Source organism: Gobio gobio, assembly GCF_949357685.1.
Source record: "Gobio gobio genome assembly, chromosome: 16".
NCBI lineage: Eukaryota > Metazoa > Chordata > Actinopteri > Cypriniformes > Gobionidae > Gobio > Gobio gobio.
The window spans coordinates 30979972-31002231 of NC_137109.1; the positions used below are offsets into that span (position 1 = coordinate 30979972).

The following is a 22260-nucleotide window of genomic DNA, read 5'->3' on the forward strand; positions in this document are numbered from 1 at the left end:
GAAAAAACAATCCCACATGGAGCCACGGTCCCAGAAATCAGAATTTAAACGAGCAGAAATCAGTGTTTCGAACAGCCACTTCATTTGTTTAAAATTCATTTTATACCGAATTTTATATTTTTAACACAAAGTATTTTGAATCATTATATTTAGTCTTGCATGACAAAGAATGACGCATAACGAACACTGAGCTAGAGACCTAAGTAATGAGAAGATATTTTAGTAACAAAACCATATGGTAGGCATCTTGATTAGAACAATACTAACAACATTACAGCACATAATATGTTCATCTGTCCTCGACTGCCTCAGTCTCTTGGCCTCTTGCTACACTTGTATTTCATTCTCTTGACTGGATTATGGGAATGCTCATTTAGGCATTGAAAATGAAGAGGGTGGGTCATAAACAGTTTAAATTATGCTAGATTAATGATACCAAAGGTTGAAAACAAATATTTAAAGCAAAAAACAACAAAACAAGATAAAATTACTATACACATCAACTTACTTACATCCATATTATTCATGGAAAAAAAAACACACATACACACACACACACACACACACACACACACACACACACACACACACACACACACACACACACACACACACACACACACACACACACACACACACACACACACACACACACACACACACACACACACACACACACATATATATATATGAAAACAAAGCGTTGTACTGCTTCTAGGCTATTTCAAATCACTCACCATTCAGAATGAGAAATTAAACCCTTCCTGTTTATTGGATGGCAGAAAATTCATGAAGTACCCAATGTACCTCTGCTCAGATTTTCATCAGACCTTTTGTTCTTGCAAAGAATGGAAATCTATACACAGAGCAAAACAAATGACTCAGAATCAGCAAATCAAACAAACAACAGAGGTCCTGATAAGTCTTCCTCTGGCACACACAAAATGGACAGAAAAAGCGCCACCCAGGTTATGAAAGGGAACTGTGTCGGTCTGTTCAACTCATCTACCTATATATGAGGAGATGTTTAAGAGAAGAAAACCATCTTTCCTTCATGTGATGTTGTTTCCGGACACGCACAACTTAAACAATTCTAAGAAGGGTATCTGTTTGACTAATATCATAAAGCCACCCTCTTCCTCTCTCTCTCTCTCTCTCTCTCTCTTAGTGGGAGGGTTAATACCAAGGGGGAGGAAGCCTCCTATTCCGTGACCCCCAGAGTCAGGGATACATAAGCAACATGAGGGACTTGGGCTCCTAATTCAAGGCAATCAGCTCTGATACAAACAGGCTCCTTCACACTCATTCTACTGGACTTCACAAAAGGGAAACGTGCACATTACGGCGGGATAACTCCGACAGAAACCTGCCCTCAATCTCAGCGGCGCAGTCACACACTTGCACACAGATATACAAACACATTCACAGCCACACACGCACACAGCCGCACACACACACAGACACACGCGCGCACCGAAGAGCAAACAGTCTCTCTCCCTTTCTCTCTCGCTCTCGCTCACCCACTCTCTTCTCCCTCCCATCCACACACACACACCACTACAGTATATCAGCTAGCGACTGGCAGGGAAACGGAGGGGAGAGCAGAAATGAATGTGAAGATCTTGACGCTGGTGATTGTGCTGGTGGTTTCTCTGCTGTGTTCAGCCAGTGCTGGTAAGTACGGAGCGTGACGGCTGTTGCCTCCCTGTGTTTATCTTTTTCTCTCTGCTGTTAGCCTTGGGCTTGGGAACGGGAATGGGCAGCTGTAGTTGATCAGTTACCCAGCATGGTTAGCCTTCTGGGGCTGGGGAGAGGAGGAAAACGGCACCTGGCTGCGCGCTGTACTGCACTGCAGAGGTTTGGCTTGTTATTGTGCCCATTTAATGAAGTTAATTGTGCCATTGGTGGATTACTTGCCGACTTTACCATGACATATGTAGGAAAATAACGGAGATGATGATGATGATGATGATGATTCTTCCTGGTGTCATGTAATGCTTGGCTTTCTAGGATTATGTACTCCTGGATGTCGTAAATGTAAGGTGTTTGTCTATACGGTATTGTGGTGCATGTAATGAGGTGTTAAAAACAGCAGATGGTTGTATAATTTGGATTTCACAAGCAAAACGCTGATATGCTTTTGGCACTTACGGTTCCTGTAGATGTTTAAAGGTGGATTTGATCCATGTCTTTTGGGCTGTGCCACATCATGGATGGATTCTCAGTCTCTCTGAGCTGAAGCTATAGATCAGAGTTCTTGTGCTTAAGCTCCATATGATTTATTCCAAAAACAATCTGCTATTGTGCCGTTATGTAATTCTTGCTCCAACACCATGTTATTTTTCATCTACTTCTACAATAAAACCCTTTATCAAAGATGTCACGCAAGTCTCAAAGCTGTGAGCTTGAGTCAGGTGACCGGTGGCCACCCTGCAGATGTGATGCAGGTAACAGTCTTGTGTTAAAAACAACTGTGGCCCTTGTGTAAACGCTCACATCTCTCTAAAGTCCAACTGCTGGGAAGCATGTGTGTTTGAGAGTGTGTGCATGTTGAAGGGTGCTGGGTAGTGGCTACTGGCCGTATCAAACGGCAAACCCTGCGTTTCCACACACGTTTGTTAGAGAGATGCTGCTATTTTGGTCTCTGCACGAGTAAATGGGAAGCAATTACCTTGCACTACGGTCAGTGTCATTTTTCACTCTCCCTGCATGTGTGTGGAGCCTGATCCTGATCCTCGGAAGGACAGGCTACTAACGTGTGATCCAGGTCAGACTGCCTTGTTTGCGCTATTAGTAGTATTATCTCCATCATGAGATGGGGGTGAGGGAGCCGCGGGGAGCCGGAGCTGCGCGCTGTCGCGGGAAGGTGTTGGAAGCGGCTCGGTGTGTAGGCAGCGGGTGTGAAGCCTTTCATCTTCAGACAAACGCTTTTCCAGTACACTGGGAGTTTGCTGGAAATTGCCATCCGTCTCAACCGTGCAATGGGGGTGATCTGCACACTGCTTTCTCTGAGGTTGAAAGAGGGTGGGGACGCAGAGAAGTCATGGTGCAACAGGCGACAGCGGCTTTGCTACCGCAGGCATTGAGTGTCACCCAGCAGAACGGCTGCGGCCCTGCTAATCTCGTCTGCGCATACCTCAATCTGCTCGTCTTGTAATGGGCTTCCCCTCAAGAATGGGCAAATCTTGAGTGCATTGAGCCATTCATAATTCATCCTGAAAGCAATCTGTCTTCCACTCTCAAGTCTGGTATGTAAACACTTCATATTGTGGAAACAGTTCAGGCACTCTGGGTTGTCAGTCCGAGTCCGATATCGACGCCTCATCTTTCAATGTCACGGAAGCGCGGGATAAGTCCTTTCAAAAATACAGTCTAGAGAGCAAACACGCACACACATACACGCAGAGAAGTCCTGAGATGGTGTAATTGTAGCTGCTTGGTTTGTCCTCTTCGTCCAGGTGACGGTGTGGAGATCAGATCTCGGGCATTATCTATTTCATGTGAGCTGTCAACAATGCTATTACTCGGTATTAAACTTTGAAGTAGCGTAGGAGATCTTGCACAGGCTTGTCGCTCACTGTGCGTGTCCTGGGTCAGCGTGAGACCCCAGCAAAACAAATATAAAGCTCATTAGGAAGTCTTCAGCCACACAATGTTTCTTTTTAGAAGAAACGAGAGGTAAGAGCAGGATATTTTGTGAAATAACACCAGAGGCCATGTGCTAAAAGCATGCAGGAAGCATTAAATCATAATTCCATGAGTTCACTTAATGTGAAGAAGGTGTTTGCGGTTACGCACTTGATTATAGGGGCCACGGAGAGAACACAAACAGACAAACTTTTCCAGATGTCCAGCGATAACATGATAATAGTGTCAAAGCAGCATGAAGGAGATGAGCACTACAGGAAGGTCATCACAGGAATATGAAGAATCATTCAGCGGTGCTTTGAGGCATGATGAATTTTTGGCTGAGTTCCTCTCTCTTTCACAAACATACATATGCACACACATACAGTACGTGCAAATGCTCACACACACATACAGAGGGTCAGCGACTCAGATCTATTTTATGAGTAACCTGGATATCCTCTATCTATGGTTTCACTTTAAGGTCTGCAGTGTGATTTGTTAGAGATATGCAAATAAACTATAAATAAGAGTTCAATGTAATGTACCAGTATGAAAATATGAAATACTGTCATCATTTACTCACCCTCCTGTCATTCCCAACTCGTATGACTTTCTTCAAATTATGACAACAAATGAAAATGTTAGGTAGTGTTTTTTTCCCCATGCAATGAAAGTGACAACAAAAATGAATACAAAACTCCAAAAAATCTTCATAATAGTAATCCATGTGACTTGTACGCTGCATTTCATGAGTTCTAAGACCTTTACATACCTCAGTATGAAAAAAACTAAACGTTTATTTTACTCACAATTTCATTTGTGCAATTGGAATATTTGGTAATATTTGTGCAAATGCACCATGTAAGTACAAACATAAATGAGCTGTGGTGGAGAAGATTATCAGTGAATATTACATTTATTAAATAATTGTTTTTATATGGCATTACTAAACTTGTATAATTGACAAGCTATATTGACCATTTTCGATACCCCTATAGTGCTTTTTTTTTTGGAGCTTATAGCAAACTTCTGCTTTTGAAGCATCCATGTAGCTCAAAGTTGAGTAGGTGCTAGCAATGCCAATGGCAGGGGTTTGAATCCCAGGGAATTCAGCCGAGTGCATACATTTGTTTCATGAAAGAAAGAAAATTAAATAAGTTTGGAATGGCATAACGATGATCTATTCCCTGAACAATTACTATTTTATAGTAATGTACATACACTCTAAAAAATGCAGGGTTAAAAATAACCCAAGTTGGGTTGAAAATGGACTAACCCAGCAACATTTAACCCAGCCGCTGGGTTAAAACAACCCAACTGCTGGGTTAGTCCATTTTTAACCCAGCATTTTTTAAGAGTGTACTGACATTTTTACCTACATAATGCCCATTCAAACAGATCAAGCAAAGGGTCATTTGCAGTCTTTGCCAACTTGTTGCACCATTTTAAAAATACTTCATAAATATCTGCTCGGAGCTGTGGAAGTGGTTATTTTTCCGGCAGAGCAGACCAATAAAACAGTGCCCTTTATAAAACAGAGTACATTTTCTGAGCTCTATTATAACTCATGTGGTAAAGACATAGGGTAACCTTTAAGAAAAGCTCCCCAGTGGCATTCCGAATTTGTCTTGACATGTGTGATTGCTATAGGCCAGCACAATGCAATTCAGAGCACTCTGAATATATCAGATCACCTCCACCATCAGAATTAAACAGATGCAGAGGAGAAATCCTGAAGGGTGCTGATGGAGGAGAAAGAAAAGAAAAAAGCGACTGAACAGGCTTCTGATGTGGTGAGGAACACAGCCGCTAAAATATTAAAAGGTCTTTAAAACTTCACAGCTGGTGGTCTTCCCGAACTTGCAGGTGGACAAATGTGGGGAATATAATGGGCCCGGTGCCAAAATTGCTTCAAATGGATGCTTGCTCACTGTACTCTCTCTCAGAATCACACTGCATCTGGCTAGCTACATGCCTCCTGTACCCACAAGCAAGCTGACAAACCATTAGCTAGGCCCCTTCCTCTATACATCAGAAAACATATCCCTCGACACCCCCAAAATCTCCCTCTCTTTCCCCAACTTTTTAATTAAAGCCAGATATACCGAACGCCTTGCTGCGTCCACAGGGGCCCGTTATTAACCTGATTTATAGCTCCCTTTTCAAATATTAAGCATTACGTTTATTGTGGTCGCTGATCAGATACGATCAGAGTGGACATTTTTATGAACAGCAAGGCAAAATGCTGTATAAATATTTCAAGTCGGGGAATAAATGTGCTTTAATTATTTTCATGCTCAATTTGAAGAGCAAGGAATGAAAAACACATTTGTAGCACACAGGCCTGGTTTTGTTCGCAGTTAAAAGCAGAAAAATAGCACATTGTTGTTTGTACTTCTATCGTGCTTTCCCAGATTATTTCAGAAGTATATCACATCAAACCATTAGCCTGATTTAAGGCTTCTACTCTGGGTACTTCACTAAATCCATTCAGAAACACAGAGCCGGGGTTATGATTGCTCTGAGCAGCATGGATGTGAGAAACTGACTGGATTGTTTATGAGAAGTGTTCAAGAGTTTTTGGAACACTTTACTGATTCCCCCACTGGGACTACCCATAATTCCAAGCCTCAAGGTACAGGATATGTGTTATGCCTTCAATTTTATTGCACTAAATCTTATACCGCCAATACAAACTCAAGCCTCAAAGTATTCTCTGATCTCTTTAATTGAGGGCGTTGCGCATTAAATGTAGCACCTCTATGCATGTATTTCTTATGAAGCTAAAAACAATTCTGATAAATATATTGAATGTCATCCAATTTGTTGTGAAGGATAGGAAATTGTTTTTAAGATGTCCAGAAGGAACAATTCAAAACTGAAAGATATTATGCGTCAAAGCAAATCTTATCATGCTATATAAATTCCCGTCTTTCAGTTTAGAACAAATTAGGTATGCATGAGCTGATATCAACAAGAGACAAAACACGCACTAAAAGAAAAACATCATGTTGAATGAATAAGTCTTGTTTGTTAAACTAGCATGCAGAAATTGGAACCGGATTCTGTAAATACATATACAATTCAGACAGAGAGTTTACTCAAAGATTGTGAAGCTTTACATTTAATCTTATTCTGGTTAAACACTGTGGTTAATATACCAACATACATAAACAAAAAAGGTAAATGAACTGTCAGTAATTAAATATGGCCTGTAACTTGAACCACAACGTTACTGTGAGAACCAGGGCACATTTTCTGAAACAAAAACACTCCATCACACAACACAAGCAGCCATTCACATCTGAGCTGTTAATCATGCACCATCAGTCCGTTCTCATCCATATGACACATATGTGTCTTTTCATGACTGATTGTTTAGTGTGATCTCAGCTGGAAATATCCCAGCATGCACCGGTTGACACTCCTTTCAATAGCTAGGCACTGGGCCCAAAGCAGGAGAATTGAAGCTATACCATCACTAGTCCACTTTAAAGACAGTATGCATGCGGGCTCACAGCTGACAGCACAATAATAAGGGGTGGATGTGGTTCATTACCGATTAGAGAGCCCTTGGAAATAGACTGCCAGAGCATCCCGTCGCAAAAGAGCTAGCACTTTCTTGACGATTACCAACATGCTGAGTTTGAGCCCATCACTGCTGACGAGAATATTCGGGTCTCGATCGCCGCTGCTGCCCGTCTCTGAGGTAAATCCTCTTTGAGACGGCATGCTGTTTTACCCTGGAAGCCAATTCAGAAGAAATCGCACTTAAGATGCTTTGCATGATCGGCTCACTTGATTTTCTTGTACTTAAAGGTCCAACCTGCAGTAACCTCTACCCAGTGATTCACCCCTACCAGTCTGAAGTGCTGGTGCAAGAGCTTGTGCAAGTCTTAATCAGCCTTCTCCCCTTTTTTTTTCATCTTTTCTCTTTCTCTCAACACATCATTAGCAGTCAAGGCAGCAGCCGTAGCGCTTTGAACCTGCAGCTCTCTGATCATTCGGAACCGGGCCATTTCTAACCACATTATTATAGCTTAGTGCTAATTTGGGTCATGTGTAGTTTGCTTGCTAGGCTGCACACCATCTGAGGGTGTCAGAAACGATCAGAGAAAAGAGCGGTGACAAGAAGCTTCAGCCACTTTTATCAGAGCGCTGCTCTTATTTTCAGTAATGGAGCTCAAAGTGGAGGTGTGGGAAAGTCTGTGAACTTTTCATGCGATTTTGTTCCTCTGCGGAGTTGCAGAACACAATGCACGCCTTCATTTTCTCCTGCAAGCCGCGTGCTATCACAGCAGCACAATGCTGAATATCAAACAGCCTCCGTTGTGATGAAATACAACGACTGGCCTGTGAAAGGGTTAAGCAATCTTACTGCCTACCTCCACCTAATAATGGACCTGTGCTGAAATTTGTAAACTGGGAAACCTGATCCATTCCAGCTGACAATGTCATTCTCTTGCTCCTCAGAGAGTGCCTTTCACAGCGGCTGCCATGGAAACGTGGTTTGAGAGCACGTTAGAGACTGGTACCAGTTTATGCCAAGGCCCTGCACTACTGGTAGGCATGCGATAAGAAGCGCAGCGACTCCAGGCTTCAAAAGGCCAGGCTGCTGATTTCAGACGCCACTCGGGGAGTCTTACTGGCTTCTTTAACATCATTTCCATATCAGAAGTAGTATATTTAGGGACATAATAGCACACTGTTAGGAAATTTAGTGTAACAGGGTCTTATTTATGAGCTAGGCAAGTGATTCATTCTGGGGTTTCATGCTAATTAATGTGTCTCATTCTAGGCATAATGCTCATGATCAAGTGTGACTAGCTAAAGGATAGTCTTAGCGGGCATCAAATTGGCATGCCTGCGTGTATGGCGGAGAAAAAGCAGCTAAGTGTGGAGCTCTCTCTCTCTTATTTCATTGAATGAATGTCCTCCGAGACACTGGGGATCACGCCTCTGACGTCACACACCGTCAGCTATGGTTACACCCCCATGGGACTCCACGCCTCTTCTCGCACATATGCAAGGCAAAACAAAGCACCAACAGTCACGCACATGCACATTCATTCACAAAATGCTTTTGGAAATTATTTGGCATCACACACAGCACAAACGATGGGAGCATGGAATTTCATACGCTAAAATGATTCATGTGCAACTGAGCATCAATGAATGTTTACATGTGCATCAAAATGATGGTTAACTATCAGAATTATGCTTATTATAAAAACAGATGATGGAAGAAAACATCAAATAAAATGTTTTTTCTCAAGTTTTGAAGTTGAAGCAAAAACAGATATGCATACAAGATGTAAGCCACCAGGACACAGAACAGAGAGGCTAATTGGGCTCCTGAAAAAAAAATCTGACCAGCCTGATCTCATTAGTATTTAAAGGTATTTGTAATTCATGTTTGCACATATGTGACCCTGGACCACAAAACCATAAGTCATAAGTCGCACAGGTATATTTGTGGCAATAGCCAACCATACATTGTATGGGTCAAAATTATAGATTTTTCTTTTATGCCAAAAATCATTAGGATATTAAGTAAAGATCATGTTCCATAAAGATATTTTGTAAATGTCCTACCGTAAATATATCAAAATGTATTATCAGTAGACATATGCATTGCTAAGGACTTCATTTGGACAACTTTAAAAGGCAATTTTCTCAATATTTAGTTTTTTTTGCATGCTCAGATTCCAGATTTTCAAATAGTTGTATATCGACCAATGTAATATTGTCCTATCATAACAAACCATACATCAATGGAAAGCTTATTTATTCAGCTTTCAGATTATTATATATAAATCTCAATAAAAATATTGACCCTTATGACTTGTTTTGTGGTCCATGGTCACATATATATCTAAAACTACTCTAAATGTATCAATGTATCAAAATCTTTATCAATACTTTATATTATAAATACATTTGTACAGATACACTTGACATTTTTTATTTAAAAATATATGTTTTGGATTTCATATTATATTGATTAAAAACAATAACATCTACTTATTACTTCCATGAATTCAATATTCTATGAATTCACATTTTCATTTATTCATAAAAATGTGTTTTAGCCGCTATCAATATGTTTATAATGTACGTTTCACTGTTTATGCAAACATACAAATATGTATGCCTTCTAAACCCACACTTTATCTAGCAATATCAATATAAAATCACAGTTCATACATGACTTGACAAATTGTCTGCTTATTAAGTGTAAGATGCATGTAAGTGCACTCAATGTTATCTAAAGGCCTGTTAACTTTTGAATTGAAAAGGATCTGTTTAGACATGCTCTAGTTCTTTAGATAAAGCCACACACAAAACCTTATTAGCTTCAGGCTGCTATTAAAAACAAAAGATGAGAAAATACACAAACCTCCATAACACTTTGTGTCACCTTTGACTTATGATGTGGCTGTGTTGCCGGTATCCATTATGCATGTTTGTGGAGACGCCCTTACAAGAGCTGTTATGACTGCAGTCTCAAGCTGTGGGGAGAGTGAGATGCTGGATGTCTTCTCATCATGCCCACCACTGCATCCATGTCTCCACAATAAATAGACAGGGTAGTCAAGCAGAATATTCTGTAAACAATGACAAACAAATCAATACTTGCGGAACATTGTGCAAACAAACTAACCAAGCAAGACGGTTTTAATTTGCATAGACAGAGCAATTATATTATACGTTGATTGGTTGTTGAATTTGGTTGATTTAAGATGGGTGGGGGTGGAGGTGTTAGGGCAAATGTATGAGCAGAGATAATACATGTAGTACAACCGGCCATAAATAAGTGTTGCCCTCTCCTCACCTGGTTCTGCTTTGCGTGTAAGTAGATCTAATCTCTCACTTCCTGGAGTAGTGAGTAAAAGATTAGATCCATCTGGTGCCCTGAGTTTAAAGGTCTTCAGACTAGCCTAAACTTTATATCTATTGGAAGTCACGGCTCTTTATTTTTCATGTTGTGTGTTTGTACAGGGAGTGTATTGTAAATTTAGGCCAGTCAGAGAAATTCGGTAAACCATTCATCAGATTGTGCTCGGCCCTTTATAAGCGTTGCCTACCCTGGGCCTCTCTCTCCCTGTCAGGAAAGTGCTGGGTGATGGATAACTCTCTCGGCTAAGAGGCAGCCCTGGGATTTACAGGGACACACTATCAGACACAAGGTGTCCAGCGGAGGCGAGGCACAGCGAGGCAGTCGTGTTAAAAAGTCAACATAATGGATGAACCTAAGGAGTGTGGTACTAGAGGATGAGATGGCAACGATCTGGCTATTTATCATTAGCCTAGAGGAAAGCTGACCAATCTGGAAACTTCCTGTCATGCCACTATCTCTGTGGGCGCTAGTTGTGGTGACTGCATGATTTCAGTGTTGCCAGATCGAACGGCTCCCAAAACTGAAATTTCAACATAGGCTCATTAAAAAAAGTGCCTTTGCCTAAAACTTCAAAACCATAACTATACAATTCACTGCAGTTTCCAGCACTAGTGGTAGTAAAACGGAAACAACTTTTATTCCTTTTCACACATATGATTACAGAGGCAGATTATCGATTAATAACGATTTTTTGTGTGTGGTTCAGCATTTTACAATATATGTTACGACCTTCCTAGCACTTTTACCATTGCGCATGATTTGTAAACTAATACATTTTGACATCTACATCACATAAGCTCTATAGCTTTTCTGATGAAGCAAACTTGCTCGGTAGCACACCTTGTACTGCATTGCACTTGAGTACAAGTCACAACACTTGATAAAAGAGATCAAAGTAGAAGTAAGCTAAAATATCACGGTTACTTAAGCAAATGCCATCTCACATTTACTTTTGCTCAGATGATGAGATGTGATAGAGCATTAACCATATAGCACCACTCATCAGACATTTAATTTCCAAACTGCCGCGATATGTACAACAACCAACATGATATAATTCCGTGCCATAATCTGGGAGACTGTTTATATCCATACAATGAATGTCAATGGGGTCCAAATCAACACTGAACCTCAATGACTTTCATTGTGTGGACAAAAAATACTGAGACACAGGTCTTTCTTGTGTTCCACAGAAAAAAACAAATTTGGAACAACAAGGATGAGTAAATGATTACAAAATTTTCATTTTTGGACTTTAAGAGTTTGACGTCTTCAGATAAGACTGCTGGTATCGTGAGAAGCATCTATTGGAATATTACTTCCTGACTAGCTTGTCATTAGGCGGTGAACCTGGAAGAAATTATGTTGGTGAGAAGGAGGCCCACTATCAGCGCCATCAGATCTAATGCAATAAAGGGGCTAGAGCGTTTTCATCCCTGAGTGGGTCTGGTAAACAAGCAGCAAGTTAGAGGAAGATCCCATCAGCATATGCCATCTATTATAGTATATTCACGGTTATTGCTCCTGTCACTTTGCATTCGCCAGGAAGCATGGATACGACCCGCAGAGTCACACAAGGAGCTATGCAGATTGAGAAGAAGCCAAGAGTCGTAAAACAGACAATGGAGTGATTCTGAGTGCTTAAAATAGACCTCCCTCTTCATCAGTCTAATGCATGTCTTGAGTTAATTCATAAACGCTGTTCTTCTCACAACCAGAGATTATTTTTAGCAGCATCTTGTTTCTGGCCTGGGATGACAATTTTCTGAGCGATTTGCTCCCCTCAAAGCTAAGCGGGCAGCAAACGCTGCCTGTCAGATGGGGATGGCAGGAAACATCTAAATTGTGTCATTATGGAGAGGTTTATGACAGACACTGATAGTAGAGCTGCGGTGATGTGCTGCGTTCAGCTCAGCCAGGTGTAATTACAGCCACTTCTGCCTGCCTGGACGAAAAACATTGTGTTTTTGCCCCCTCAGAGACATTTCAAGACTATTCCGCATGCCATGATGAACAATATGTTGGGTTGAGTGATTATGGTACTGAAAAAGCAAAAAAGACAGCTTTTCTCACAGCTGACCCTACGTGTTTTAAAGGACCAATCAGGTGGGGGGAATTTCTGATCACAGAGCCTTTTTACATGTTAAACCCCTCAGATTAGAAAGAAATGACTTGAATGCAGACAGAATGTGTAAACTTGCTTCATTCATTTCTGGAGAAATTACCGGAGGTTAATGCTCAGATTAGCAGGCCTGGTGGATAGATGAGATTTAGAGTTTCCTTATTCCATGAGATGTTGAAATATGCAATGTAGTCTTTCTGTGGGGCAAATGAATTAGTCCACTGTTTGCCGAATTAGTCCGCTGTGAATGTGTAATGTGTCAGCTAAAGGCGATTAGTTTGTAAATGTAATTTGAGTTGTCAGGAATTTAAAAATATAGTTTGAGGATATTTAACTCATAAGCAGACTTATAGGCAACGTGTTTAGCCTCACGTCGTCCAGTCACTACATGTACTAACTGTCAAAGATTTAAGTCATTTAAACTTTTCAAGGCTGTATAATTACCAACTCAAATCGTATGCCATTAGCTGCTTAATGCTCTCTGTAAAGAAAAAAAAAAAAACAGACTGTCTCTGTCACTGAAAATAAATACATTCCAGTCAGAGTATATCTGTCTTTTCCATGTTACCCTGTTTTTTCACTGCTAGCTATTAGTTATTAATTTGTGTTTTCCTGCTGTAAAATCCATTTTAAGCTGGTAGATGTGTTTTGGAGCATGTTTGCTGGTTTCTAGCTGGTCTAAGCAGGTTTCTATCTTCTCCAAACTGGTTTGTTTCTCATTCAAGATGGTCTACCAGCTTTTACCAGGTAATGACCAGCTCAGACAGCTCGAAACAAGCTACCATGTTCCAAAACAAAGAATATGTCTAAACTTCAGCTTATTCTTAATGAGACTTTTTTGTTTAGTTCACAAGAATGGCTTGTGTTGTGATATTTTCAAAAACCCTCACCCTGTTGTCTTAATATAGGTTGTCTGTCACTCCCCAGGGAGATGTTAGGAATGTCTTGACCCGACGAGAATAATCTCATTCAAGTTCTTGCTGGGAAAAGGTTAATGGGATTCTCTGTTTACTCTGTAGGATAGGCATTTGTTGAGCTCTCACTGAAAGATTCCTTTTTTAAGACATTTCTGACAGCGTTTTTTTGGAGTTAAAGACAAACATAGACAAAAAAGGTTAAGGAAGAAAGACGTATGCATAAAAGGGAGATGAATTTGGAAGAACGGGGTGAATTATCTTCATGCGCTTCAGCGGAAAGAGGACAGTATGGTATGTGTATAGTATGGAATGAAGGCAGTGGCCTGAAACGGGAAACATAACTGATGATTGACCAAGCACGTTTTCCCATTCATCCCCTTCAATAATGTAGGAAAAGACGGGTCTCATAGATTCTAGCTTCTGTCATTAGGAAGACTGGGAACTTTCCATGGAAAGACATCCAATCCCTATGATGAACTCAAACAAAACACCCTTAGAAAGCCAATTCAGGGCTTGAATGGGAGATCACTGACATCAGATAGTGCTGCACAGATCAAGGTCTCCCCAAAACCTCCCAGAATGTTTGCTCTCTCCGGAGGACTTGTTTGATTTTTCTAAAGAGGTGAGAGGTTAGAGACGCACTGATGTGGATCAAGCTGTGGATATGAGACGGGCTTAAAGGATCTACTCGCACTTATTGAGAGATGACTAGAAACATCTGAGCACGCTCACAAGCGAGCAGTGTAGTGCACATAGACGCACAGACAAATATGTGTTCAGGACAAGCATCTGCCCAGTGTTATTGAGACAGATACTCCTCACATGAAGTGAGAAGTTTAAAGATTTGCACGTAAACAGTCCGTGACTGTGCTGAGGCACTTTTTGGTAGTTCTTGTGCAGCAGTAAACTATGTTAATAAAGTTTCCTAAAGGTGAAACATGTAATTTGTTCAATTGATTTGTTGTGATTTTGGGGTGGGGCTAAGTCTTTATCCAACCACTGGAAAAAAATGTTTGGAGACATTGTTTTTTGCAAATCGGTTTTATCAAAATGAACAAGATACTTTAAAAATAGACAAGTGCATCATCCATTTTATCCTTATTTTATGTTGGGTTTCAGAATTCACCAACACTTTTTTTGTCCGCAGGTCCAATGGCCTCCACCGAGCATAGCAAAGAGCTGGAGGAGGTGGGCAGCATGAGGACTCCTTTACGGCAGAATACCGCTCGAGCCGGCCGGAGCCAAAGACCCTCTGGCTGGAGGAGGAGACGCCCTCGACCCCGTCTCTCCCATAAGGGACCCATGCCATTTTAGAGCAAGGTCAGTTTGACATTACTGTACCAATGCAATAGCCTAAAAGCAACAATAAGAGCAGAACAGAATTTGAGTAACCAATAAAAGGGGGAGGAAAAAAGAAAAACAATCTAATTTCCATCAATAAATGGAGCAGTTCTGGATAGGCCTTGAGAAAAGCACCTGTCTCAATCGTTGAGTGCATACTGAGGAAGGTTGGGAATGCAGGAGAATAACATGAAGAAAGGGAGACTGTGATTGACAGAAACCTGCTCGCTCCTTCACTTCTTTCATGAATTATAGATTACTGCTGGCACAGAAAAACTGCTTGTCTTTATGAGATTACCGGACTTTAGACTGCCAGCTTCTGTGGTCCCAATCTTCTCCAGCAGATCTACAAAACCCATACAGAGTGGAATATAATACAATATAAATGTTGTATTATATCTGAGTCAACATGTTTCCATTATCCTGATAATGCCAATTAAATTCCCTATCCAAAGATAATACTCCAGAATCTCATCTGAACCGCTTCAGCTAGTTTTTCCACATAAAAAGGATATTTAACTTAACGTCTAGATAAACAATTCCACAGGCAACATTTTTTTTTATGTTTAATAAAAGTTTTTTCTCTTCTTACAAACATTGTCTCCATGAAATGTTCAGTGATGTAGCACCAAAGCATATATTTTAATGTGGCCTTTATTAAGGAAACATTCAAGTTACAACGTCAATAAATAAAAGAGAATGGCATCTGGCAGATCGTATCAACACGGTTATGTTTTATTACTTATAAGCTTCGAACTGAAATGCTGACCCACAGTTTTTCAGAGGATGCAGAGAGATATGCAAGGACTCATTCACAGCTTTTTTAAAACAAGATGACTTAACAGGATACAATGACCCCACAGGAGTTCACAATACAAGCCTGCAGAGCCATAAATTAACCTCACATATAAGACCAGAGTCTATGGAGAAGAACAAGTCAGCTCTTTATGGCACAGTTAATCATTTTTAAAAGCTGAGATGAAGGCAATAAAAAGTGAGAAATCCCAAACCCTCAAATCCTCTATAGCAAATGTAAAAAAAAAAATTTAAACTTGGTAAACAATTACTATTAATTTGCTTCGTCGATCTAAGACAAAGCACATAGAAAAAAATCTTAATGTCCCCATAGGTGGACACAAACATCAACGTCTATGTATGCACTCCCATCCCAACCAATATTCACATATTCTTTGAGTGATTTGGGCAGTCAATACTTGTTTTGATCCCCAGAATACTGGCAGCACAATGAAGGGAACTGCAGGAAGTTGTGTAGCTCCATTAAATGGAACGGCTCAGTGACTCACAATGTAGAGTCCACAAACAGCACTTCAACCCCAAACAAGACGAAGATTTCTCTTTCATTCGGCTCCTTCTTTAGCTCCCTTCATGCCGTACTAGGGTTCAAAGTTCACGTCTTTTAGCACATTCACCCACATTCCTTTGGGCCCGCTTTGGTGAACCAGTTCATTTGAGGCGACTAATGTGCCAATCAAGCCTGCGGTACCAAACCCCAAAATTCTTCTCCTAATCCTCTCACAGTTCATTATATCCACAATGTGATACATTTACATTTATATTCATTTCCTTGACAGACATTTTATCGCTAAAGAGAACATGTTGCGATAATTACTGTATGACACAGTACAGTAAATCAGTCCATGGCCCAGATGGGACTCCCACTAAAGTGTTTGACCTGCATCTGGCTTGTGTACAACATCTCACATTTTGTGCAGTGTGAGAAATGTAGCCTCACACTTCATCATCTATGGCTAAAACGGGGCACAGACTGACCGGGGCAATTAACTCTCCTCAAGGGCTGATAACAGACAGAGAACCACCGAATAAGGCCACAGTGGAGGCACTTGAAAGGCTTTTTTCTTCTTTTTTCATTATGCAGCACCACTGTGCTTGCAGTTGAGAAGGATGTCAGAGAAGGGAATCATTGCCTGAATTGAGAACTTAACACCAATGGGATGATTTAAACAAGTACGAACAAGTGTTTATAACAAAACTATTAAAAATAACTTGACACTCTCATTAAAGGGATATTCACAGTTCAAAGTTAAGCTCAATCAACAGCATTTCAATGTTGATTCAATCAACAACATGACAATGTTTATTACTACAAAATAAATAAAAGGGAAAAAGTCATAAGAGCACTTAATTTTTCTGTTTAAACTAGTGCATTTTTAAGTTATTCTCATCATTCTATAATCGTTTTACAATTTTTGGCACTATGTTGTCACAGCAACAAAGTTATAAAACTGGATATAACTGGAAATGGTTAGAAAACAATTTCTTTTTTTCACACTATTGTTTTATCTTGTGGCTGCACTACTGAAACATTTAACCAAATATTTGAGCATTTACGGATTGACACCTTTTTTTGTAAAAGACAAGGAGGGAAAAGTTACAAATAAATTTTGTGGTAAATCAACATTATGCCACAAGCGCTGTTGATTGAGCTTCACTTACCTGAAACCCTGAATATTCCCTTAAGATCAACCAGTCTAACTAAACAACACATTGGATGGGGCTTCTTCATTGTGAATGCTCTAGGAAGTAAACGGAAAAGGAGGTTAAAAGCTCAGCTGAATATTATGAGAACTAGTTGCAGTAATAGAACACAAGCAACACAAGAATGAACAACCCGTTACAAGATCCAGATGCCACAACATATAAGAGGAACAACACATGTTGAAGAGACCTCCTCTTCAAAGACTTCCAAGCACAAAGGCACTGCAGAGAGGTAGAAATTGAAAATCAGCCTCATTAAAGTACCAAGGGGCACACTAGATGATTAGAAAACAACTGCCTGACAAAAAGTTTCTCTTTTAAAGTGCACGCATCTCCTTGTTGTGGGTATTTTCTGACAATCGGCATGATGTCATAGAGCATCACAAACGTGATTAGTCACAAACAAAACATGGTTCAGATAAGAATCACCGGTACATGCACTGTACATGAGTCAAACACAGAAATATGCAGGTGTAACAAAGCAAGTAAAAAGATGGTTCTTATCGCTCAATGGGCAATAAGATTGTAGTGGAAGAATAAAGCTCATTGACAGCTACAACTATCTGAAATCATTGTGACGTTATGAACAAAACACTAAAAGATGACCTCACTGATTTACACAGATTCCTTGCTCAAAGTGAAAAATAGGAACATTACATTTTTAGTGTTACACTCCAGATGCATGAACCAAAAACCAAAAATAAACATTCTGTTATTATTTACTTACCCTCATGTCATTCCAAACCTGTTGGAATTTCTTTGTTTTGTAGAGTAGAACATAAAAAGATATTCAAAAAAAATCTTCTTTTGTGTTCTGCAGAAGAAATAAATGCATACAGGTTTGGAATGACATAAAGGTAAATGTCTATCCCTTCAATAAGCTTAAAAATAATTAAATTATTGAGAAAACGATCAATACCTCTGAATACAGAATGAAACTCGTCTCATCTGCCATCTGGGTTTTTTGACACAAATCACTAACCCTCATGCCATTCCAATCCTGTATGCATGTCTTTCTTGATGATCCATGAATACTGAAAGAACTAGCTAGATGTTTTTTGAGTAACCTTCAGGATATTTAAAACTTTGATGACTTGCTCTAACCATTCTTTTCTTGCCTGTTACATTCGGTACCAGTTACCTGTGCCAATTAGTAAAAGTATAGAAAAACCCTGCATTGTATCATGTCTCTTTTCTTTTGTCCACAGGCACAGCTTAGAGTGCCCTCCCCCTTGGTTCTGATTTCTATGCTCTTCCTTTGCCTTGGGGGGCCTTGCAACAAGGGGCCTTTGCTAGCCCAGCCTGAAGAGTGATGTCCATAGCACCTGCTGGTTCTTCAAGCAACTCTTCTTCTGTCCACAAAAAACCAGGACAAGCCACTCACCCTCAGCTCTACGAAGAATTGTGGGCCGGGAACGGGGGTGGGGGGTATTGAGCCCGAGCTATCAGATTCTGTCTCTCTCTGTCTGTCTCTCTCCTCCTGTGGTTTTCCTCATTTGCTTTCTAGAGCCCTTTCATGGCCACACTTTGCATGATGTGTGAGCAGTGGGGAGCCTGGTCCAAACCGTTATAGTCCGAAAAGCGTCAGTTTCTTCTCCGAGGTGTGCTAGTCCCATTCTCTCCAGCGTGGAGGTGACCGCAGCGCTTTGTCCAATTGCTACATGTTGGCAACTCTTGGCTTATAAACGGTGTTTATGAGGGAAGAAGGTGATAGGGAAACTAAAATAAGGCACAACTAAATGCTCAGGCCCATTATGGCCAGGTTAGCATCATTCATTGTTTTACATTTTGCACAATTTTATCATCTGCCTACAAAACAAAAAAAACATGAATAATAGTATCAATGAGTGCATTTACTTGATAAACTACTCACAAAAAAAGTTGCTAGAAACCTGACAATACAAGAAACCATGTTTAAATGAGATAAACTGTTTAAATCGAGTTTTGGCGCCACACATGTGCACTTCCATAACACAGATTGTACATGTAAATGCATTCAATGCTGGTTCAGTTATCAATACTGGTTTTATAATTACCTCTAAAATGTTGAATGACTATAATTCAATGGCACATCCATGTTAAACAGCTTGATTGCATCTCATTGTGCTGCCCAATGGTCATTACACTTCATCCTACCAATGAGCCTAAGAGTTGTCAGCCATCCGAAGCTTAAGGATAAAGCCACAGTGTCTCATTATCAAAATCACACTCCACTTCCATGAGTGCGAGATCATCGGTCCCGAGCCCTCTTCTCCTCCCCCATGACAAACGCTGCTTTACAGCAGAGATACATGACTGTTAACTGGCCAGGGTGATCTGCTACATACGGCGGACCATCTCTCCTTTTAATGAAGTGCCAAATAGCAAATCTACTCCACAGTGCTGCCAGGAGAAGAAAAGTAAACATGTTACCTCTTTTCTTGGGGGAAGCATAACATCTACCCACATGTAAGCATTTTGCCATTTGTTTGAACATCCAATGTAAAGGCAATGGTAGCATGGTTTGGAGACATAAGACCAAAAAAAGAAATAGAAAATTCCATACAGATCTGATGATTTAGGCTGAGATTGTCCACTTGACCGGATTCTTTGACTGACAGAACTCTATGCCTTTATTTGACATCATACTGGAAATGATTTCTTGTTTAGTTCTCATTTTTTTGATGTTATTTTTGTTATACTTCAATTCATTTCTCAGGGTGCTGTGACAGAAGCCTGTATGGTCTATATTACATGCATTTATTTAAGAAAAACACATTATTTGTATCTGCACCATTTAGCTTCATGCTTATGTATCCACCACTGTAGCTACACATCCAGACTGCGTTTTTACAAGCCATTATTGTTCTCTCCCCAGTGGGAGCAGTTGCCTTTTGAGTTTGAGCCTCTTTAGCACAGACGGCTGTGATGGTTATTAAACCCCATTGCTAATCGGTTTTAGATTGGAATCACTAAAATCTCTTTCAAGTCTGATAGAGCTCACAAGTCAAAATGGCATAGAATGACCACAGTACCTTAGCGTTCGACTGATTTATGATGTAATAATCTATAAATAGAAGCAATTCTTGGCTTGGGCATCATCAAACCTTCATAACGTTCAGTCAGACACAAATTATGAGGCTGAGTTTAGAAGCTTTTATGATACTGTTAGCTACGCTCATCAATTAGACAACACAGCGAATTATTGCAAATTAGCATTTGAGTCCCTGTTCACCGTTTGTCTGTGGATTTGGAAACAGAGAGCCGCCGCGTATATCCACAAACACCGTCTCGCAGCAAAATCAGATCTTCATAAGAGAGTGCCTGAAAACCACAGCGGTAAAACACCCAACCGAGCTCACCTCGATTAAAAATGTATCGAATCTTAGGGCACTGTGAATACTAATAATTCCTGTCACGCCATGATTATTTTATACACTCTCAGACAGAGATGTGGATTTCATTAACGCTTTCTCAGAACTATAGTGCTCCCGAGAGCTCTGCTTCATGGATCAGTAGGTCAGAATGCAGAGAAGATATAAGTTTGGGTGTCTGAGTTGCCGTACACTCCGTCTGAAGAGTCTGTTAGAGGTGCAGAGTAATGCCTGTATCCACACTGTTGTTCATGAATGTATCTTCACCATCCTCACCGGAGCTGAGCTGCCCCTCCAGGGAGGGCTATCGAGCAGTGTTTCAGTTCAGTTCAAGCCTTGAATCTTGAAAAACTAGCCCGTCACTGCTACTTACGACAACCGACCCGACCCCCCTTCCCACCGATGGTGATGGTTATCTGTTTCATCAAACATCCAAAGACAAATATGACAAAATCCAAAGCTTGCTATAGCAGAGACCCCTATCAATCACTTGGCTTTCCTCCAACAGTTCTCTGTACGGACATGCAAGGCTGCACTTTTGCAATTCCATTATGCTGCTGGAAAATTAAATCCTGAAAACAAGTCTTTTGGCATGTAATGGTTTTCCAGTGTCTTGTGACAATTAAATTGACTGATTCTTGTCTAGCTGGTTGTCCAAAGCTTACTTTTCGATAGAGTGTGGAAAGCTGTATTTTATTTTTGTGTGTAAGGTTGTAAAAAAAAAAAGTGTAGAAAAAGTTGTCTGCTGCACAATATGTCATGGACACAAAAAAGCTTTCTCACCCTCCTCTGCCGTCGAACCCATCGTCCCCGTCAGCACATCAGGTAAATGGAGCTTGCGGCACCAAGAGTACAAGCACGTCCAGACTCAAAACTGAAATGGCAAACACACGCATTATACTTACAGAGCACAAATCATTTTGTATACATTTTTTGTTTTTCTTTAAAGAGCTCACATAAGAAACTCATTCCTACTCTATCATGTGTTTCTGCCCAATTTGGCTTCATTATTAGTCCTATGCACTTTTACGCACGTTCCACTTGATCATTCAGAGGTCTTTTGTTTGAGTACAGATGTTTGCATGGGAGAAAGGTATCCAGAAGGTATTTGTATGTTGAAAACAGAGCTGTGGAAAGTGAAATGAGGTCCAAAGAGTTCCTTAGAGAGGAAGGATAAAAGCCACGAATACAATACGAAACTTCTCTTTAGCATTTTGATTCATTGCATTGGTTTTACCAAGACATTCATAGGGCACACTGCTCTGCTTTCATATTTGACACAGAAAGAAAAAAAGACCCATTTGGCTGCTTGTTTTCAATTAGCTTGTCACGGTGCATGTAAAATGTGGCGACCAGATCAAGTAACTGAAATCCAATCCCAACATTTCACAAATGTCCACCAACTGGTTAGGATGCCAAGAATGATCTGATTATTCTGTTGCTTCAAACAAGACTTCACACCCATAAAGAGCTCTAACC

General features: G+C 40.4%; 1 protein-coding gene across 1 annotated transcript; it reads left to right on the forward strand.

Moving 5' to 3' along the window:
* Positions 1-1264: 1264 nt before the first annotated feature.
* On the forward strand, positions 1265-21495 carry apln (apelin). Its single transcript, XM_079838198.1, has 3 exons — positions 1265-1674; positions 14718-14890; positions 18637-21495. Exons 1-2 carry the CDS (start codon positions 1608-1610, stop codon positions 14882-14884), a joined length of 234 nt encoding a protein of 77 aa, XP_079694324.1. The 5' UTR covers positions 1265-1607; the 3' UTR covers positions 14885-14890; positions 18637-21495.
* The last annotated feature ends 765 nt before the right edge of the window (positions 21496-22260 follow it).